This window comes from Lampetra planeri, chromosome 10 (genome assembly GCF_965212315.1).
Source record: "Lampetra planeri chromosome 10, kcLamPlan1.2.h2, whole genome shotgun sequence".
Lineage (NCBI taxonomy): Eukaryota > Metazoa > Chordata > Hyperoartia > Petromyzontiformes > Petromyzontidae > Lampetra > Lampetra planeri.
Genome location: NC_136116.1, coordinates 3,680,667 through 3,702,194, shown reverse-complemented (window position 1 = coordinate 3,702,194; position 21,528 = coordinate 3,680,667). Strand labels below are relative to the sequence as shown.

The following is a 21,528-nucleotide window of genomic DNA, read 5'->3' as shown; positions in this document are numbered from 1 at the left end:
TTTATTTCCACTGCACAGGCTCGCAAAGTCTTCACTCGGTCTCTCTCCCGCACATCCCCGAGCTCCGCCTCCCACTCTCTCTTTTAACCTCTTCCTGACTCCGCCAATCCTCAACCTCTTTCCTCTCTCCTGACCCCCCTCCCCCTTTTGTCACTCGCCCACATCTGTCAACTCACACGGTTTATAACCCCGTGTCCATGTACAGGGAAATTGAGTTTTCAGGTCCATACGCCGTACATCCATTTTAATACGGGCAACATTGTTTTTTTTTGCCTATTTGTGTTTCTCCCTTGGGATGGGACTTTGTAGGATGAACGTTTAGATTTATAACGGCACGGGGTGGCCAATAAGGTCTGAATTGGTCTGTATTACGGTAGGGGCACGGTATGCTCACTCGATTTTCCCTTTTTGAACGTCCCCAGCCAATACCCCTTGCTCCTCGTGCCCTCCTCAATCAGAGCGTGAAGAGTTTGCTGCCCCCCGCTTGATTGCCAGGCGCTTCTCGGTCTTCGGGCGAGTAAGCGCCGCCCTCTTCCCCAGTCCCAGCAGGGATCGTGTGGCAGCGATGACAGCTACAAATCGCAGAGACGAACACCGTGCAGTGCGTCACAACGGTGGATTCCTCCCACGTTGCACCGGCAGCCGATAGCAACCTCGGTGGCCCGATTGTCAATCCACTGCTGGATGAGGCTCTCCCTCCCAACGCAACTCTCTGCAATGATTGCGTCTGTTGAACGCAAATTGCTGGTCGCCTACCCGAGCGCCATCCAGGCTCAAGACCTCCTGCTGCGCTTTGGAGATCGTGCCGAGAGCTGGCACATTCCGGGTGATTCGCTCGAAGGCAAGCAACGCTGTGGCCAAGGGTCCGTTCAACAACGCACTGAGCATGATTCAGCCGAACGTGGTGCCTCACTAGCACGGACAGCCCACGGGAGGGAACCCTTACATTGCTTTCAAAGCAGCCGACAGGAGGGGCGGTGTGTCAGTCGCGGGATAAGCGTGGGGGGCAGGCGGGGGGCGGGGGGGGTGCCTTGCCCCCCGCTCCGCCCGCCCCCTGGCGGCCAAAGCTACGAGTTGGGTCCCCTTTGACAACCACCTTGAGAGACAAATGAAAATACTGGGGGGCCCCATCTGACCGATTGCCGCACCCCCTCAAGCTGATCATGTCGTGACTACGCCACTGGCTTGTGCCTCTCCGTTCATTTGATTGTGTCGACGTATGCCTGGCACGAACAGCCCAACGAGCCTTATCCATCTCTCTCTCTCCCCCCGTGTGGATATTCATACACCGCGTCGCTGGCAGATGGAGTCGGTGGTACGTGGCTAGTAGTAGCCACAGCCAATATTGCGAGAGGGATACTGGATGCGGTGTGCCGGGTGCGGACATATATTTGCTTGCCGGTTCACCGAACCGGGCAGAGCCGGATCAAATTGAACACCTGGGTGGGAGTCCTGCCACTCTCAAGGGGCCGGCCATAAATGACGTCACGCACCTAGGGGGGGGGGGGGGTCAGACATTTGTGACGATGTGTGACGAGGGGGGGGGGGTTTGAGAAATGTGACGTCACATCACAATGCGCAACTTTAAATCAATATGGAATTGTTATAACAACACTAATTGTTATAACATTTCTACAACATCAGAGTGCAGCACCACATTAAATACGCACTACAATGACAATAGTTTAAAGCGATTTGAAGCATGTTTTATTTTCAAAATGTAAATATGGTTTTGGCGGGGGGCAGAGCTTTGTGACGTCATATTTGAGGGGGGTTCTGACTTTTTGTGACGCCGTGTGACGAGGGGGGGGGGGTCAAAAATCGTCCAAAATCGCGTGACGTAATTATGGACGGCCACAAGTGCCACGGTTTGATTCCCCGTCACGGCTAACACAGTGGTGAGTTACACAGACTCGGTACCCCCCCCCCCCTTCCTCACCAACCCGCACTAACCATTGTGGTGAAGTATGGTCGTACAAACTCTTCGACCGACACAGCGTGCAAGAGGCCTGGCTTCGTCCAGAAGTGGAATCGACAATGGCTGTAAGTTACGTCACAAGACGCAAACGACATGAGGTGCACACAGACTCAATCATTACAATAGCGACCACTTCTACAAGGGTAACAATAGTTGATGCCGTATGGATAACTGACAGGGCTTTAATTAAAATCGTGTCTGTTCGGCTCGGTGACCCTTAAAATACACCCGCACCCGGCACACCACATCAGGTATTTACCGCTGGTTATTTTAATCGATGTTGTTAGTCACGTATCATGACCTGGGTCGACCAAGCAAACCCGAGAAAATTATTCCTGAAAAACTAAAAAAAAAGATTAATACCCCACAACAGCACGGAGACAGCTCACAACAAACACTGGAGAGAGAAAATAAAAACCAACAGCAATGACAACTCTGAGAATCCAAAATTCACACGGGAGATGTCATATCGTGGTGCTTGTGGCTGCTTCGCATGGTTGGTGGCATTTGCTCGGGTGCAATGAATGAATTGGTGGAGTTGTAAAGAAATCGGTAGCCCGATGTCAGCAGAGCTCCCCTCCGGCCCGTTAGCCCCCCCTGCCCCCGTCGCACCCAGCACAGTTGCACCGCCTGCACACTCGACAGCTGACGCCCCGCGCCACTCGCAGTTGGGCGTCGTTCTGCTGCTGCTGCTACCGCCGACAAAGGCGGGCAGGGAGGGACGGCGGAACGGAGGGGGACGAAGGGAGGGGAGGAATGAAGACGAGAAATAAGAGCGACGAGAGAGGAGAAAGTAGGAGGAGATAGTTGTTGGGGGTGGGGGGGCAGAAAGCCAGACCCAGGGCAGGCACTCGTTTTGGATGAACGAAGCAGCGGACGCGGCATCTCCCGTCTCGTGATCGCTGCTCACCACGGCAGGAGGTAGGTGAGCCTCCGTGATGCCCTTCACTTTGCAGGTGGAAACCTTTCGGCGGAGCTACGCGCGAGCCGTACGCGGACTGCAGGTGTGTCTAACCACGAGCGCGCACTGCAGGTGTGTCTAACCACGAGCGCGCACTGCAGGTGTGAGCTCGTTGGCCACGGGTGAAGCGAATGGCCGGCGCGATAGGCGGCTTGTGAGATCGCGACAGGGCAAGCCTTCTGAGCGATAGCTCCAGGCTTGGTCTTCAGAGTGCTGTACATGTGAGCCTCAGACGCTGCAAAGCTACACACGAGCTTACGACAGTGGTAGGTGAACTGATTAACAAGTCGGCGGATTAACTGGGGCGACAAAGTGAAGGCCAATATTTACCGGAGCTCCAGGCCACCGTGTGTTTTCTTCAATTCACCCTGTGTCACCTGTGGAGTGCGCGCTGGCGGTGACTTTTGCCCCTTGGTCCCACGTGCTGATTGTCGCAGAGGTGTCATTTATTTGCGGTGGCGATCTGAACGTGCATCGCATCTTTACTTGCGTCGCTTTGCCCTTTCTTCTTTTGCTGCCGCCGCTGCTGCTGCTGCTCTTCGTACACAAACGAGCAGCAGTTCACAGACCGACGCAGTCTGGAAGCTGTTGAAGGCCCTCGCTGTCAATTAACGGCAGATTTGTTTTTACTTTTTACGACTAAGGAGGGAGGGCTACCGTGGCCGAGTGGCCTTGCCACCTGTCCCGGTTTTCCCCTTTTTAAAGGTGGCTATCCTGGGACGTCTGTAACTCTGCCGGGAATATTAAAGGTCCCGGTTTTTGTCAGTGGCGTCATGATGATGATAATAACCAGTCGCGTAACTATCGTGCGGGAAGGGGGTGCCTTGCCCCCCCCCCCCCGCCCTCTCTGGTGGCCAAAGCTACGAGTTGGGGCCCCCTTATCAAGCACCATGAGATATGTTTTTCAACAACGGTGTAAAAGAACAACGACACTTATTTAAAACGCGGTCGGTTTCCATTTTATTTGAATGAAAATGCCATCATTTACGTTGCGCGTTTTATTTTTATTTAATTAAAATTAAAATATTAGGGGCCCCCACCTGACCGATTGCCGCATGGCCTGAGCTGACAATGTCGTTACTGCGCCAAATGATAATAAGACACCACTCAAGGACACGCTTTTACATGGAGTTCTGTTCTCTTCCCCTGTATTCCTGTTTTTCCCATGATATGTTCCTGTTGGGGTGGTTCTTTCCAGTACCTCAGGTGGAAACCCTATTACAGAGTGAGGAACTGGTTGGTAATTACAAAAGTGAGTGATCTCTTGGTGAAGCTGATTATACACGCCAAGCGAAATCACTGGCTCTGTGGAGCGACAGAATGAGTTCGTGAAATATGGTTGGAATATACATGTACCTCCGATTGGCTATGTACGGTGCGAAAGAAGTTCAACATTCATGCGTGCATGATCCTTATGCAGCCATCGCTTTACAGCGCCCCAAAATTTGAGTGCTGAGTTTCGGGGTTGTTTTCGTTCTTCTCTGGCCTGACACTGGTGAGACGAGGCCCTCAAGAAGGCCGCTGTCTTTGGTGTAGGCCAATCAGTTTAAAATACAATGCCCGTATATTATCAGAGCATGTTTTGTCGGCATGTTCACCACAAGTACCGTGCGTGGTTAATGTAGTGCTTGATTGCTTGCAAAAGGTTCATATTTGGTGTTTAAACATCTGAACACCTCCTGTTTTATTTCCAGAAAGGGTAAACACCTATTATTATTATTTGAGTGATGAGTTTACTTGATTTGTTACACGGGAGATCCGTGGTGCTGCGTGATAACAGCAGCAGGCAATAAGAACAACAGCAACAACAAGATACATCAACGTCAATATCGCCAGAGAACGCGTAACACGACCCTTAAGGGATATTGCACAAGGAACAAACGAAGGCGTTTTCCCGTGGTAAAGGATCACGGGCGAATCTCAACGTTGATTTATTATCCGTTTACAAATGAACATTTTGCCTGCTCTGTTGGCGTTTGGCACTCTTGCTAGGCTGCCCACTAAACTTTCTGAACGCTGAATTCAGTGCGGGGTGTTTTTGTTCCATTTAAGACTGAACATGAGATAACGTGAACCCGAGCTATCGTCTGTGAGTATGTACTGCGGGCTGAGGGGCATGACACACGAATGCCGAAACCGAAGAGTTTCCCTGTTCGAACAAGCGATGGGACGTTGCTCGTCGATGCTAATAGCCCCGTGTCACGGACGACACGTCCAGCCCTTTGTTAAATCCACTGCTGGATGAAGGCCTCCCCGTGCCTTGTGGGGGCTGTTTGACTATACTTCACCACGCTGGTCAGTGCAGGTTCGCCGACGGTGGGAAGCATAGATGCGGGAGCTTATAAATACGGTACAACAACACTGTTTTGCTGCACTGCCTTCGACTGCCCAACCATATCCCTGCAGCAGCCTATAACACCTGTTATGCACGGTAGTTCGTTTTTCGAAGCACTATGCAGTCTAAAACCTGCTTAGCGTTTGATATCCGATAAGGAAAAGCACACTCCGCGTGATTTGGTCCTAGGCAATAACCCCTTCCGCTAGAGGTGGCAATTCCACGTTGCTCTGGCGGGAGCCAGTCTCCCAGCAGGAACAACTGCTGTCGCGTTCACAGCAAAGTCTCTCTCGTTGTCTCAAGCTTCGAGGGGCGTAAGGGGGCTGAGTCGACCCCGCCGACCAGGATTTGAACTCGCAAACCCTGACGATCGCGAGTCAAGCTCACGTCAACCCGCAGAGCCCCCTCGCGGCGCTGGATATGGCAAGATAATTACAGAGAAGGAACAACTCCGTAACTTAAAAAAATAAACATCCTTTAACAAAAACAACCACCACCAGACGTGACCATCACTCGTGTCCACTGGTCAACTTGCGCGATAGTTAACCTAAAAGTGGCTTAATGGGAAGTTGGAACTCCGATAAAACTCCAAACACGTGCACACATACAAATACAGATATCCCCCGTATAGAATTAACATACTGTAGGGGCAAGTGCTGTTAGCAAGGCCGGCACGGCACACGAGGGGGTGGGTTGACAACACCACGCCCGGCCGCCTTTGTCTCTCCAGTGACGATGTTTACACATCGCATCAAGTACTCATTTGAGGCTGAGTCGACCTAGGGGAGGCCCAGGACCGGTTCAGATAATCGTCACTGGTGTTGGCCGTGAGCGGGAATCGAACCCGGGCCGCCAGGTTCGTAGAGCAGCGAGCTGACCACTACACCACCGCTCCCCACTGCACACACACGCACAGACACTCACACACAGACACACACGCACAGACACTCACACACAGACACACACGCACAGACACACACACACACACACAGACACACACGCACAGACACACACGCACAGACACACACACACAGACACACACGCACAGACACACACACAGACACACACGCACAGACACTCACACACAAACACACGCGCACAGACACTCACACACAGACACACACGCACAGACACTCACACACAGACACTCACGCACAGACACACACGCACAGACACACACGCACAGACACTCACACACAAACACTCACGCACAGACACTCACACACAGACACACAGACACACACGCACAGACACACACGCACAGACACTCACGCACAGACACTCACACACAGACACACACGCACAGACACACGCACGCAAGCCTAACAATCGGTGGCATTCCAAAAGCTCGCCGTGGTTTCGTGTTTTTTTTGTTGTTGCGCGAGTCCCTCGTACAAGGCGAGCAAAGGGACCCCCCCCCGGTGACGATGACCGCACCAGGAGGTGGAGGGGACCCCCAGAGGCACCACTCCTCCTCATAGCAGAGATCAGAGGTCTTACCTCAATAAACTCTCCACCCCCCCCTCCACCCCCCGTGATTATAACCTTTAAAGCATTTGTGTGTGAACTTGAAGCGTTGATGATAAACTCCCTGGCACGTTTCAAGTGGTTTTGTAATTTACAGCGCCTCCCTCTCTTTTTTTGTCAAATCCGCGATTGGACCGCTTACCCCTCGTCACATCAGTGACGGGGGGTGAGGGGGGTTGCCGTACTTCGCTCTGCTTGTCGGTGCGAATTGGTGCAGGATGGGAGCGGACCCGGGACCATTGCCGGATATCACCCGCCGTTAATGTTCGCCGTAGCCAGGCATCGAACCCATGTGGTGGGCTTTGTGGTGGAGTGTGGTAACCGTGGCATCCACCCCTTAAGTAGTTGATGCTTCAATGAAGTTAGAATCTTGAGTTGTAGATGTGAAGCCCTCTGCACACCACCTGACGCTGGCCCCACTGTTAGCAGACATAACTCAGAACAAATGAAAGCACACCCGGGTGTCTGTGCAGGCAATGGGCCCCATATATCAATAGAGCTGTCCTACAGGGAGACGCCCAGAATCCATCAAGAGAGGTGAAGGTCTGTGTCAGGTGTGTGGCGTGGTGGGCATGGAGCCCTGGGGAAAGAAATTAAACGCGGGCCCCTGTAAAATTGTCCCCCTCCCACCCCCCCCCTTCTTCCCTTCGTGGCCCGGCGCCTGGGCCCTTTCGACCCCATTGCAGTTGCACCGCCGGGACACTCGATAACTACCCCACTCGGTCTGTCGAACCGCGTGTTGCGGGTACGTCTACTTCATACTCCGTGGCACCATGGGCCCCGCGGTGCAGTTGCACCGCCTGCACCCTCACTGTCTACTCGGCTGGTCTGTGCGGTGTCGCAGGTCCATGTCCCCGTTCAGGGCCACGTCTTCCGCGGGCGGCGGTTGGCAGCTTCGCGGCTCCACGGTGGCGCTCCTGGTGCTGCTGCTGTGCTGCATGGCGGAGCTGGCGAGCGGCCAACGGGCGGGCGGCCGGCGAGATTCGACAAGGAGGGCCCCCTCGTCGTTGCGCCACAAGAGGCCCCAGGCAAACCCGATGCCCGCTTCGTTGTACGGGAGCGACGGCCCAGGTTTGGCGGCGAGCTCACCTCTCAGTTGACAGACGCTTCCCGGTCAAATGCGAACTGCAGTGGGGCTTAGTTCCTCGACGGAATACTTTGTGTGACACTGTTTGAATGGAGTAGAAATGTGATTAGTAGCCACGGTAGTAGCGAGAGGCTTCTCCGGCCATCTGGACCGCTCTTCCTTCCGATTATAATCGGAAGCCACTGGAGCTATGCACTTTTAAATCTAGATTGAAAACTTATTTCTTTATAATTGCTTTTTGTGTTTTAGTTTGTTGTCCTTCCCCTGCACCTCCGGTTAGCGCCGTTGGCTACGTACGGTGCAAAATAAGTTTAACATACCTACGTACGAGATGTGGTGTGTTTTGGGTGGAAAAATGTTTTACGGGTCACCAGCGCTGAACAGATCTGGCTGCTGTGGGGAGGTGAAACTGTGGGGGGGTCGAGGGTCAGCCCGGCCACTCCGTGGACGCAAAAGTCAACCCCACTGGGACGGCTGCTCAACATCACCCAGATAGGAGCGCCAGTTTATTGCACTTTGTATTGAATGTTGTTTTTAAATTCACCCATGAAGCTTAATACAATTTAAAGCTGTCTCTTTTTTAAAGGAGAAAAGTCCTGCTTGGAAATTGTATCCGTTTCGTGATTTAATATTTTGGGTTTTTTTTTGCAAATAAATATTTTGGTGTTTGGAATTGCGCTGCTAATTTGACAATTTGAATTCAATACTGCCGCGTAAAATCAAATATTCTACGAACCACCAACATTTGAGACCTATGTCTGTTCACTCGTTAGCTACTGTCAGCCAGCAATATCAGTGTTTTTTAAAATATCTTTTTAAATTATCGGTAAAGTATTCTGTAAAAGTCCATTTTGGTTCGTTGCGACTTGCGAAATGTTGCTTATCCAGGCCATTTCTTAAGTCATCAATTTTCCTGAAACACAGAGGCCTTTTATTGGACACGCATTACAACTGGAGGATATGGATCCACTCAGATACAATCTGCTTTTGTCACTCTGCCTCGGCTGCCCCTGGGGGGGGGGGTATATCCCATGTCTCCATCTCTCAGCACGCGTGCATGCGCGCGCGACTGAAGAAACGCACTACGTCCTATCTTCTAATGCCATAAACGCTTTCAACTTGCTTCTGTTTTCACTTACCAAGCAACTAACCCCCCACCTTCCCACCCCCCGATTGTCGCCACCCATCGAGTCTTGACCTAAACTATAAAACATAATAAATAACAAGGCGGTAAACAAAAAGTTGTGTTGTCTTCGTCCGTCCCGTGCACCACACGTCTGCCACTGCTCGTGCGCCTCGCCGTTCCCTTTGGCAAATGTGGTCCAGACGTGAACTTGACCTGCGCCATGGAGATCGCCTTCCTCATCGACAGCTCGGAGAGCGCCAAGGGCAGCAACTACAATTTCGAGCAGAAGTTCGTGCTGGACTTCACGGCGATGCTGCAGAGGGAGGCCGGCCTCGCTGGCATCCTCAGCTGGAGGATCGGACTCCTCCAGTACAGCAGCACGGTCAGTGCCCTCTACTTTGCGAGGGTGTAGTATCTTTTTTTTCGATTAATGCGCCGGGGCCCCAGAGATAGAGGAATCGTGCGCGAGGATGATGATTAAAATATAAGCGTGCCCAATGATTTGTTTCCAAGGATTTCATTTTGTTTTTGTTAGATTTTTTTTCAAGTTACGTTGATAAATGGCTATGGTCACAAAAAGAAACATAATTTCAAGTAAACACGGATTGAAAATTATGATTCCCATGAAATATGGAGAATTTGAAACTCATATTGGGCAGGAACCACGTTGGAACACAAATCACTGACGCAGAAACAAAGCCCATCCACGACAGTGGCATAGCCTGGTTGCCATGTGCCCTGGTGCCAGCAATGAAACGTGTACTCCCATTACGTGTTTAATACGTGCGCGTCGATTGATACCCTGAGCATCCTTTCGACGAGATGTTCCATCTCAATGGATTTACGTGGGTGAAATATGCCAATAAACTAAATAAAATGTAGTTCCCCCCTTTAAATCACAACAAAACCTGTCGCCTGGGCCCCTCCTGCCCACATTCTACGTCCATACAACCGTGCCACGCGTGTCTCTTCCCCCCCTCTCTCTCTCTCTGCAGGTGCGCGTGGAGCAGATGCTGCGTGACTGGCAGGGACCGGACGATTTCTCCGCTCGGGTGCGGCAGATGACGTACATCGGACACGGCACGTACACGGCGTACGCGCTGGGCAACCTCACGGAGCTGTATGACGAGCAGGCGCGGGCCGACTCGGTGCGAGTCGCCGTCCTCGTGACGGACGGCGTCGACCACCCGCGCGGCCCCGACCCGGCGCAGGCGGCGGGGGCGCTGCGCGCGCAGGGCACGCGCCTCTTCGTGCTGGGCCTGAGCAACGTGGCGCGCCAGCCGGACAACGCGGCCCGCCTGCGACTCATGGCCAGCGCGCCGGCCACGCGATACGTGCACGACCTGCGCCACCCGGCCACGCTGGGCACTCTCGTCGCCGAGCTGGTGAGGCCGGGGGTGACGCGGGGAGAACGTTGCTGGGCAGCCGCTTCTGTTTGTGCTCGACGGAGGCCAATTGTTGAAAGTGTACGCAGTATGAAATGTTGGAAATCTTGTAAAAACTAAGTGTGCATACGCGAAATGCAAGATAATACGCACATTCTACTTTTCCTTTACAATAATGAAAGCCGTATAATGAACAAACAATCTTGATACTTTTCTGCAATCATGAAAGTGACCTAATTCCTGCACGCACAGAGCAGTTTTCACTGCAGTTCTTGGGGCATTGTGGCATATTATGCTCAGCAATCATTATGATGTAGGCGTCAGCGGAATTAACTGACATTTCCTAGAACACAATTCTGACATGCCATATGGTGACGAGTAAATGACGAATTAAAAGTTTGACACTTAGTTTTAAACAGGTTAATTGGACATTCATGATAAAGGTTTTTTTGGGTTAGGTCGCATAAGTAGAAATGTGTCGTTAACCCGACACAGCCAATTGGTAAGGTTTGTCACGTAAACAAAACGTGGCAACTAGTTGCTACTTCAGCCCACCGGTGTGTTGGAGAGTAAAATTTTACTACGACATTCCTCCGGTAATTACATCCAGCATCATCGGGCGATTTTGTCAGAATTGGCGGATTAACGATACATTTATACTCATGCGATCTAACCCAAAACAACTTTATTATGAATAATATTAGTCGCGAAAGCCTACGTGACAAACGAAATTGCACAGTGCTGCAGTAATTTTAGAGTAGTCTTGAACGATAACCTCGATCATTTTATATTTCACTTTATTTTGTTCATTCATCATCACGATCATCCATTTTCTGTCCACTACTGAATGAAAGCCTCCCCGTGCTGCCACCATCCTTTGCTTTCCTGCGATACCACAATCCGTACATCTCCCACACGCGAACTGATCTCTCCACTCCATCTCCGTGTTGGTCGGTTGTCCTCCTCAAGTGCATTTTATCCTTTGGCTGCCATTCTACCACCGGTCTCGTCTCTCATCCGTCATCCCTCGCGAGCGGCGTGTACTGCCTGAGCCCACCAACCTTCCCGAACGGCCAAGGCAGAGAGATCTCTGCGATCAGTGTTTGATTCCCCGCTCTGTGTTGTCCCTCTTTATGTGTAACTCCGAGCGTCTACCTCTCCGTGATTATTTGTGAATTCTTCCACTGCTGTTCTAGTTTCATCGTTTCGTGCCCACATTTCTAACGCACAGATCACAGCGAGAGTCATGCTATTCCATTTAGTTTATTGAAACGCTCAGTATTGTACCCTCATTTGTGTATTGTCTAATCTTCCGCATATTTTGGCATTATGTTTCCTGCAGAACACGCTTGCCGATGAAGAGGTAAGATGTGCAAAAGCACTGTTTCTTTTTTTTCCCTAAAATGAGAAGCAATGAGCGTGAAGCGGAAAATGCTCAATTCCGTCTGTTCAGCACGTCACCTGTCACAGTTCACGAGATTTAAGTGATGCATGTTGAGCCTGAGTTTTAACACCAAACTTTGGAGGTGGTTGTACATCTCAGGGGGCGGTTAATATTGAGTCAGAGACGTTGAACCAACACTGCTGAGATCCCGGAGTAAACTTTAGGCAGCTACCCATGATTAAACTGAACGCATCTGTAAACTATTTTAGTTATTTGTGACTGTGCACCACTACCAATGCAGTATCAAAACATATATTTGTAAAATTTTCATGATTAAGCTGGATTCCCAAGTACGGTTATTGTGAGTTTATGATCTCAGCTTGTTCACCAATGCACCGCATGACATAAAAAAATATTACCGTACCTTAAATATTATTTTTCACTACATTTAGCTTATTCAAGCTGCTGGAGAATGAAACATTTGTTTGACGGCGAAGAAGATTATTTTGCAAGGCATGTAAAAGGTGCTGCCCACGGTGCATATAAGAAGACTGTGAAGTCCATTCAGATGTAGTTCTGTAATGTCATCTTCTGGGGAGTTGTGCTCTAACATGTGGTGGTTTACTGCTCTGCTACAAGAGCTCAAAGGTGGATATTTCCTAATCTCATGAGATGCTATGATACCAATAACATTGCTGGAATATACGGTGTTCTCCACGCATTCACCCCCAATCCCGCACGCCTGCAATTTACTGCACAAGTTGGGCAATGCGTCTTGCAATCCAGCGTGTGTGCGTGTGTGATTTGTAGCTTTCTTTGCCACACCGGGCACGAGTTTGGACGTCCGTCTTACCTTCCGGAGCACCTCGACTCATTCGGAACCAAAACAAAAAATAACAGGAAATATTGTGTGTGTGTGTGTTGGGGGTGGGTGTGTGGGTGAAAGCAAAAAAAGTTTGTTCCCAAACTAAAATTTCCGTGTATTTCCTCGTGTGCCGAGCAGTGCCCCAAGCCGCCGGCGTGCCAGTGCGAGAAAGGCGAGCGTGGAGCTGCGGGAATCCCGGTGAGAAGTCGTGGGCCACCGTTCCCTGTCACACTTTCCCATGCACGACGACTCACGTGCCCTTGTTTGTGGTTCCTACGCAGCTGCGCGTGATGGCGGCAGTGGGATTTGTGGCGTTGAATGTAATCAATGAAGCCCTTAACGCCTGCATTAAGGAGACATTTTTCTTTTTTGTAAAGTGTGTTCGGAGTGTACGGATGTCGGGCTTTCGTAGAACAAAGCGTGTCTCTCTCTCTCTCTCTCTGGTTGCCAACATAGTTTACATTGCATGGTTGACAGACCTGAAAATTCAATTGGTTTCAAATAAAATCAGTCAGGTGTGCAACCATGCTCCTGGCACCGTTGGTACGTTTTCTTTTGCCGTGGACTTTTTCCCCCGTTTTTCAATTCCACCGCTCAATGCCATCGATAGTCTTGAGCGGTGCAAACGACGAAAATGTGTCTTGTCGATGGAGCGATATTTTGTTTCAAAAGTTTGGACATGGGCAATGACATCACGGTAGCGTTTCTAAGGTGGTGGGAGTACAGGTGGGGCACTCGGCTCTTTTTAATGCTCAATCGTTGGACGATTATGGAAAGTAAAGTTCGTGGTTTGGGACAGCAGTGATTCTGACAAAGGTCTGACGAACGTTGGAGTGGTCGGTTTTATATACTCGGTCTTGAAAAAAAAATGAAAATTAAAATATGCGTAATTTTTCCAAATTGGCATAATTCCGTAAACTTACACATTACCATAATTTCGGAAAATTACACGTTGTTTAATTTTTTTTTTATATATAATTTTCAAAACCGATTATATACAACAGGTCTCCAACGTTGGAGTCTGTTCACCAAGTGGAAGACCTCAGGGCAAATGGTGCGGTAGATGTTGGGCCCGATTTTGGAGATCGTGTGTCCTACCGTGCAGTGGCAGCTGCGGAACCTGTAGGAGGGTGGAAAGCGCTTGCTTGGTGTGGCGGTGTCAACGACCTTCAGGCCGCGATGACGTGCTGACGTTTATTGCTCTGACCATGGCACTTGCATGGCCTCAAATCGCACGGCGTGCCCGTGGCCACAACATCTACACCGCCAGCTGAATCCAGGGGACTCGTTTAGTGATGTAGAAACGTGCGTTCAGAGTATTTGGGTGCCATACATTTGCACATTCATAATCAAGTTTTTCCATAATTCTGGCAAAAATCGCCCCATGATGCTGGATGTTATTACCAGCGAAACGTCACAGTACCCAAATTGCAAATGTTGTGGATTTACTCTCCAACACACCAGTTAAGTAGTGACTAACTGGCACGTTTTGTTTACGTGACAAACCTTACTAATTGGCTGTGTCGGGTGGTGGCGCGATCCAACCTAAAAAAACTTCATTTTGAAGAATATTGGTCGCGAAAGCCGACGTGTTCCCGGTCTTAAATAGAGCAGCACGGTGACGTCATCATTTAACCCAATCTGGTGCAGTGATTTGAGGCGGAGAGGGGGAGGGTATTGAAATTATATAATAGATTGGTAATCATTCAGTTGTTATTAACTAGTATTTGTTTCCCCTATAAGGACGGGCCATGTCATCACTTTGCCACTGTTGTTAGTTGTAAGACCGGGAGCAAGTGGAGGGCTTCATCATTCTGGCAAATTGCCTGATGATGCTGGATGTAATTACCAGCGAAACGTCGTACTCAAAAATTGTAAATGATGTTGATTCACTCTTCAACACACCGGTGGGCTAAAGTAGTGAACTATTTGTGTTTTGTAAGCGTGACACATTTTTTACTGTTTGGCCGTGTCGGGTGGTGGAGGGTTACGACACATTTATAAATAACGCGATCTAACCCGAAAACCTTTATTATGAAATAATGTGTGGTAATATTATGGGCATTGTCTTTGAAACGGATTGTCCTACATCAGAGACAGCAGCAGCCTTCTTAATGGCCTCGCCTCACCAGTGTGAGACCAGGCCAAACGCCCTCCCCAGGGAGCTCCCGCGAGCCCTGCTTGAGCTACCCCGAGTGGAGGGCCCCATCCGCCTGCCAGCAGGGGCGTGAGCGAGCAATTACAGGGGCTGCGCCTCTAACCTTCTGTGAATGGAAGCGTCCAGCATCGGTGTGCGTCACGCGAAAGCAGGGAAGCCTGCACTGTCAGCCCCCCCCCCCCCCGTCTGCCTACGGATACCACAATGCGGCTTCTGTTCTGCCTACTTAGTCGCCAATAGGATAAACATTCCTCCCATTGACATTTCTAAAGCCGATCCCTCATGGTTATGCACGGGTTAAGAGTTCTTTCGAGGGAGGAGGGGGTGGCGGGTGGCAGAACCTCCCCCCCCCCCCAATATTTTAATTGCATTCCATGCATTCGAAAGTTGACTTGGTCTGTGCGCGTGCGTGGTCAGTGACCCGGGAGAATACTTTTGGTGTTTAGTGCCGTGCCCTCGTTATTTCTCTGGGTCAGGTGTGGGGGGAATGCTCAGGTGTGAGGCTGCGGCAGTGGTGCGCCCTGCGAATAGTTTCGCTGGAGAAGAAACCCTCCGGGGGGTGAAGTAATACAGCTCGGCCCCCGTACACACGTGCTCCGCCACAAGCCATTTTTATTAAATCTTTCACATCCTCCCCACTCCTCGGGTTACGCATACTATAATGGGGGCATGGCATTTCAAACCCGAATTTACCAAATGAATACTGGAAGAACAATTTATCATCGACAATTATGGGTTTTTTTAATACTGTACTCTGTGGGTGGAGACGTCCAGAAAGTGCCTCTCGGTGGTAAAGAATTTAGGAGAAAAAATAATAAAAATAAGTAAATTCTAACCATTCTCAATCCACAAAAAAAGTGTATTAGGGCCTTCCCACGCCACGCCTGTCACTGGAGTCTTTGACTCAACTTCACTGCGCTTTGTCAGTGCATGTTGGCGAGAGCTGGGGAGGGAAGGACGGTCCATATCATCACTTGCCACTGTGGTTAGTTGTAAGCCAGGGATCGAACTCGGGTCCCCGGACCAGTGCTCTGCCACTGGTAAAGGACCTCCTTGAATAATATCCTAAACGAAATAACACATGTGCCATTGCTCTCTCGAGGGTTTATGTGGATTTTTTTCTCAGTTTCTGTACGCCCACATTTTGGACCTAAATCCATGATATCCTGCATTAGCCAGTCTCTCCGCAGGGCTCACCAGTTAATGAAGCGGATCGTAAACGCTGCCAAACACAACACATGGCATTAGCTGCAATATGGACACATTCTACCGAATGGAGGTCTGACTAAAATGCCACTACCACCACCACCACCACGGTGGTAACTCAAGAGGGGCAGGGCGAAGGAGATGGGAATTCACATCAGGCAAAAAAGTGAAAAACACGGCGACTAATACACGAGGGTACGGAAAAAGTGTAGGGATGGCCTGCAGCGTCGAAAGTCTCGCAGTGAAGCCAGGTGGGCTCATGAGTGCGGTCGTATTTCTTCCCGGAGACAGCCATAATTGTCGGTTTGCTCTCTACCCCGAGTGGTGCAGTTTGAGGGCAGCGCTCACTCCAGGGCAGCGTGCGGCGAGTAGCGCACAAACAAAACAAACTAAACTATAAACTTTTACATTTTGATTTAAAGCTTTCATGACTACTGCAGGGATTCATATTCATGGTTCTTTCGGTAAAGTCACGTAGAAGGGAAACAATGATTGCTTGTGTTGCAGTCGAAACGTCATGAGAATTTTATTGTTTTATATTTTTATTATTTTATTGTTTCCCTTCTACGTGACTTTACCGAAAGAAACAAGAATATAAACTTTTATTTTTAGTTTACCCGGTAAGGCCCACTGACTGAGCTATATCACTATTTTTAGAAGCCACCGGGCCAAACATGATAGCTCAACGAAGTTGCTTGTCACGTGCACATTCATAGCAGCCAAATACTCTAAATGCACGTTGATTCTAAATGTGGAGGGGGAAAACTGGAGGGGAAATTCACGCGACCATAGGGAGAACATGCAAACTCCAAATATGCAGCAGGCGTCAGGGTCGGGAACAAACTCACAAACCTCCTGCATACCAGGCGAGGTAGTTAACATCTCGCCACCGTGGAGAGACGTTAACGCGCACAGCAGCCCTGTAGCACTTTTCGATTGAAGGGCGTTAGATCGGTGGTACTCGGTCAACTGAGTTTGATTCCCGGCTACAGCGAACATCGGTGACAAATGACGTCAGCACCGGCCTTGCCCCCTCCCTCGACCAGCCCGCACCTGCCGGCGTGTTTAAATGCGGCGATGGCCTCCCCAATGGTCGACATTGCTGTGGGAAACCCTTCATCATCTATACTCCTTGGTTCTTTCGGTAAAGTCACGTAGGTGAAAATAAAAAATATTGTATTTTATTTTTATTTACTTTTATTATTATTATTATTATTTTCACCTACGTGACTTTACCGAAAGAACCAAAGAGTATGGATCCTTGCAGTCACGAAAACTTCAAATCTAGAACCCTTCATCTGTTGGCGGATCGACAGTAGCTTAAATGAAAACAGAAACTTACTGGCGGGAGGAAGGTGGCACGACGCCGTCAACGTTGCCGCGACCTTGGGACAAACGTGAAGCGCCGTAGAGACTGCGCGCCGCCGCGATCTGCTCGCGCCTGCCGTGTGAGTGCCCTCTGTGTGAGTGCCCTCTGCCCAAGCTCCCCACCCCGTGTGCGTACGACGAACGGCTTCGACGGACCATCTCTTAGCCGTAACTCGAGTTGTCATTTTGTCCGGCTGGTTGTTGCAGACAGACGCATTTTTATATTCTTGGGTCTTTCGATGAAGTCACGTAGATAGGTTCAAAGGAAATACATAAATGATAAACCTATCTACGAGACTTTACCGAAAGACCCACGAATATGAATTCCTGCAGTCACGAAAGCTTTAAGTCAAGACGCATTTTTCATTTTTTTTTACATGTATGTCAAATGGATCTTGCGAATTAAACGCCCCCCCCCCCCCGCCATGCTACGTAGCTGGTGCCACAGCTTTCACGTTCATCAGCCCCCAGTGTTGGGGTTGTGTGAGTGTCTGCGAGTCTTTATGTATTGCTCGATACAGCTCTGTACACACGCGGGATTTGATGATGATTCTCTTTCTTTCTATCGCAGGGTAGGAAAGGAAAACCGGGAAGGGATGGTGCGCATGGTGAAAGAGGACAGAAGGTGAGCGACATCATCACCACCGCCTGCACCACCAGCACCAAAGACAACGATCCTCCGTGTAGCCTTAACAGACTGTTGGGGCAAGTGCTGTTAGCGAGTAGCACCTATGCAGGCCGGCACGGCACACGAGTGGGTGGGTGGCCAACACCACGCCCGACCACCTTTGTCTCTCCAGTGGTGATGTTTTCGCACCGCACCAGGTACTCATTTGAGGCTGAGTCGACCTAAGGGAGGCCGAGGACCGGTTAACATAATCGTGACTGCACCACCGCTCCCCACACCACTAGCACCATCGCCAGCACCGCACCTTCACACTCTACAGCAGGGGTGGGGAACGTCCGGCCCGCGAGCCGTACAAGGCCTGCGAAATCATTTGGTGTGGCCCTGCCAAGGCAACCGCAGACGGGACTCGAAATGCAATAAATCTAAGAGCAAACCTGGAAAAGCAGTTGCGAGTAGCAACATCATCAATACCAGCTAACATCACATGCCTCGCCAAAGAGAAGCAGTTCCAGCCATCACATTAGGGGTGAGTTAATTAAATGTTTGAGCAAATATAACGGGCTAATTTTATACTTGATAATTTTGTATGGCCCGCGAATGATGTTGTAAATATCCAAATGGCCCTTGGCAGAAAAAAGGTTCCCTACCCCTGCTCTACAGCTACGCCACTGACCGTTGATCTCCTCGCTAGGAGTTCGTCTCCCTTAACGGTGTCGCCCGTAACCCACAGGGCGACGCCGGGGTGCCAGGAACCCGTGGAGCTGATGGCGCGGAGGTGAGAAGCCCTGGCTTGAGACATTTTTTGTGTAAAAACTTTTATTGATATTTTAAAAACGAGTTTACATTCGCGAACAGGTTGTGATACATGTGTGATGAGACAGATGGGTCTGGAACTATTCAAGTCAGTATTGTCCACCCCTTTATTTTAAATAGCAGAATTTATCGAGGAATTATTGAATGATTGAGGTATTTAATTTCTGTGAAAACATTAATGAAAGAGGTCCACTCATTTTGATTTAGCAGCTGGTCCTACTTTTTTTGATGATGTCCACAACTATTCCATTTTGGTCTGGAAGCTCTCCAATTTTTTCATTCTGTGAAGGGCCGTGATTGCCTCTTAATGTCTGGAACATCCTCCTCCCCCTCATCTCAAAAATCTGTCATAGCACTCGCAGAAACACGGAGAGGTGCATGCTCGTAATGACATTGAAGGACGGGACGAGGCGGACATGGAGCAGGGAACATGTGCAAATTAAAGCATCGTATTGATCGTTCGGTAAATTAAGTGGCTTTGGGCAGGACGCGGCTCGGTAAGTGACTGTAGCGGATGAACAACGCTGGCGACGCTACGTCAGCTCAAAAGAAAACAACGCTCCCATGAGGATGACCACTTTTTGAGATGTCGCGACGAAATCGGCTCATGATGACATGGGGCGGGCGGGTGGGGGGGGGCTTCATCCGGCAGTGGATAGAACATGGCTGCTGGCAATATTGAGACGTTGCCGTTACGAGCGTAGGGTACACAATTGATGCGCAGTATTGTACGGCTAAGAGGGGGCCCTGTGAGCCTGCGTTTGTGCCCTGGGGGGGGGGGGGGGGGGTAGGGGAGGCGGTGGGGGGGACTGGTGAACAAAAAAGTGAACGTCTGCGATTTGTCTGGAAATAATTTTTCGTTGTGGCGGCTTTGATCACGAGTGTCTCTCTGATTTTTTATCGTGACCTTAATTTGTCCGTAACAAATTCGGTAATGTGTGAAAAAACATAAAAAGGAGATTGTTAGCCCGTGGAGAACAAGCGTGTGCTTTGAGTGTTGGGAATGCGATCCGTACACGGGACATTTGGAGGGAAAAAATATTGAAAGTCTTCCAGTCCTGCCCAGCGACTTGCTGGCTGTGGCTCCAGGTCACGTCAGCAGTAAACTCCATCTTGAGTTTTCCAGCCAAGAAATCCATGCACCCTCTACGTATGTATGTGTGTATGTTGAACTTCTTTCGCACCGTACGTAGCCCACCGTGCTAACCGGAGTGAGAATAGCCCAGCAACACCCCCTGGTCCATTAGACGTCGACTCTTGTTCTTTTCTACGTCATTATTCTCATTATTTACCAGCTCATCTCAACCACGCCTCTGGCCAAATCACCCAGAAACGTACCAGGTTTCGTCAAAACTCGCAAGCTAAGCAGGCTCTAGCCTGGATAGCGCCCGTGGATGGGTGACCGCCACACCCGGCGGGTTTTCATAGGGAGCTTGTGCGCGGTTGCTAGGTGCATCGGTGCATCGAAGGAGCGTGATGGTTCTGGGGAAGCCTCCAATCCTCCAGTGGATTGGGAACTTCTCGCGATAGTGAAATGACCCAGGCCTTTTTATGTGAAATCCTGATGAGTGAAGGTTTCAGAAGGAATGGCGCAAGTTCTTGTTGACAGTTGTGGTAAAGAAATTATTATTTATTTTGTAAACATTCATTTCATTGGTCAATACCACTTTAGTATGTAGAGGACTGCAGAGCTTGGGCATTTGTTGGCACCGGCTCATTGCGTGGGTGCCTTTCTAGCTGTCTGTGATTCCTCGTGCCTCTAAATGAGTCGTTCTCACTCCGTGAGGGCGAGCGGACACTGTGCGCGTTACGAGCCGATTTTTTTTCTTCATATTTCTATAATTAAAGGGGGTTCAGTTGTGTAATTTTCACAAAACGCGCTGCCGTACGCCCCGAACACATTCTAGCAGTCGCGTCAATAACGCATCTTCATTCCTTTGTTCCCTCACCGATGTTCAAAGTAACATTTCACCCGTGCAATTTGCAGTTTCTTATTACAAAACCGAGAAAGGACCACCCCAAAAAAGCGAGCTAAGTGCCCTCCAAGCTCTGATGAGGCCGGCACTTTTTGTTGTTGTTGTTGTGTTGCCGTTGCCGAGAGGACATCCCCGCGTGCGCGGTGGGTCGGGCGCGCCAGGTGTCGAGAGCCAATTTGGTGCCCTGAAATTACAGAGAGGGCTGTGCGCCACAGGAGCGCGTGCGCACACGTGTTTGGCTGCTCTTCTGCACACCCCAGACCTTCAACCCCCCACCCCCCACCGCTACGCCCTTTGCCCCCTAGCTGTTGTCGTCCGCGTAGTATATTTTTTTTCCACCGTTGATTCTCTTAACAGATATGTTTCGCTTTCCTTTGTTGTGCTCCCTTGTGGTTCCGTGTGGTTTTACGATAATTTACCTCGCCTTTTTTTCCCTGGAAATCGCAGGGCCGGCCAGGATTTTCAGGGGAGAAGGTAATCACGAAAAAGTGGCATTGTGTGTGGCCTCCTCTTCCATTGTACTTGACCTCACCCCCCTCCCCCTCCCCCTCCCCCTCACCCCCCCCCCCCCAAACTATCCTCCTGCCCCCCCCCCTCCCATTCACCGCCACCCATCGGTGATGCATCTGCGGCATTCGCATGAAAGATGCAGTCACCTCCTAAGTCATCGTCGAGTTCTTAACGATTCACTCATTGATTCATTTCAAATAGTTCGGTGGTCACAGTTTCAC

At 50.1% G+C, this 21,528-nt stretch overlaps 1 protein-coding gene across 1 annotated transcript in view; it reads left to right on the top strand.

Annotated features, from left to right (window-relative positions):
• The first annotated feature begins 2,820 nt into the window (after positions 1-2,820).
• Positions 2,821-21,528, top strand: part of LOC144721128 (uncharacterized) — a 67,554-nt gene continuing 48,846 nt past the window's right edge. Inside the window, exons 1-9 of the mRNA XM_078598524.1 lie at positions 2,821-2,899; positions 7,646-7,872; positions 9,215-9,396; positions 10,010-10,399; positions 11,742-11,762; positions 12,787-12,846; positions 17,952-18,005; positions 18,739-18,783; positions 21,245-21,271. Of these exons, the coding sequence (XP_078454650.1) occupies positions 7,650-7,872; positions 9,215-9,396; positions 10,010-10,399; positions 11,742-11,762; positions 12,787-12,846; positions 17,952-18,005; positions 18,739-18,783; positions 21,245-21,271 (1,002 nt within the window). The 5' untranslated portion in view covers positions 2,821-2,899; positions 7,646-7,649. The remainder of the gene's footprint in view (positions 2,900-7,645; positions 7,873-9,214; positions 9,397-10,009; positions 10,400-11,741; positions 11,763-12,786; positions 12,847-17,951; positions 18,006-18,738; positions 18,784-21,244; positions 21,272-21,528) is intronic.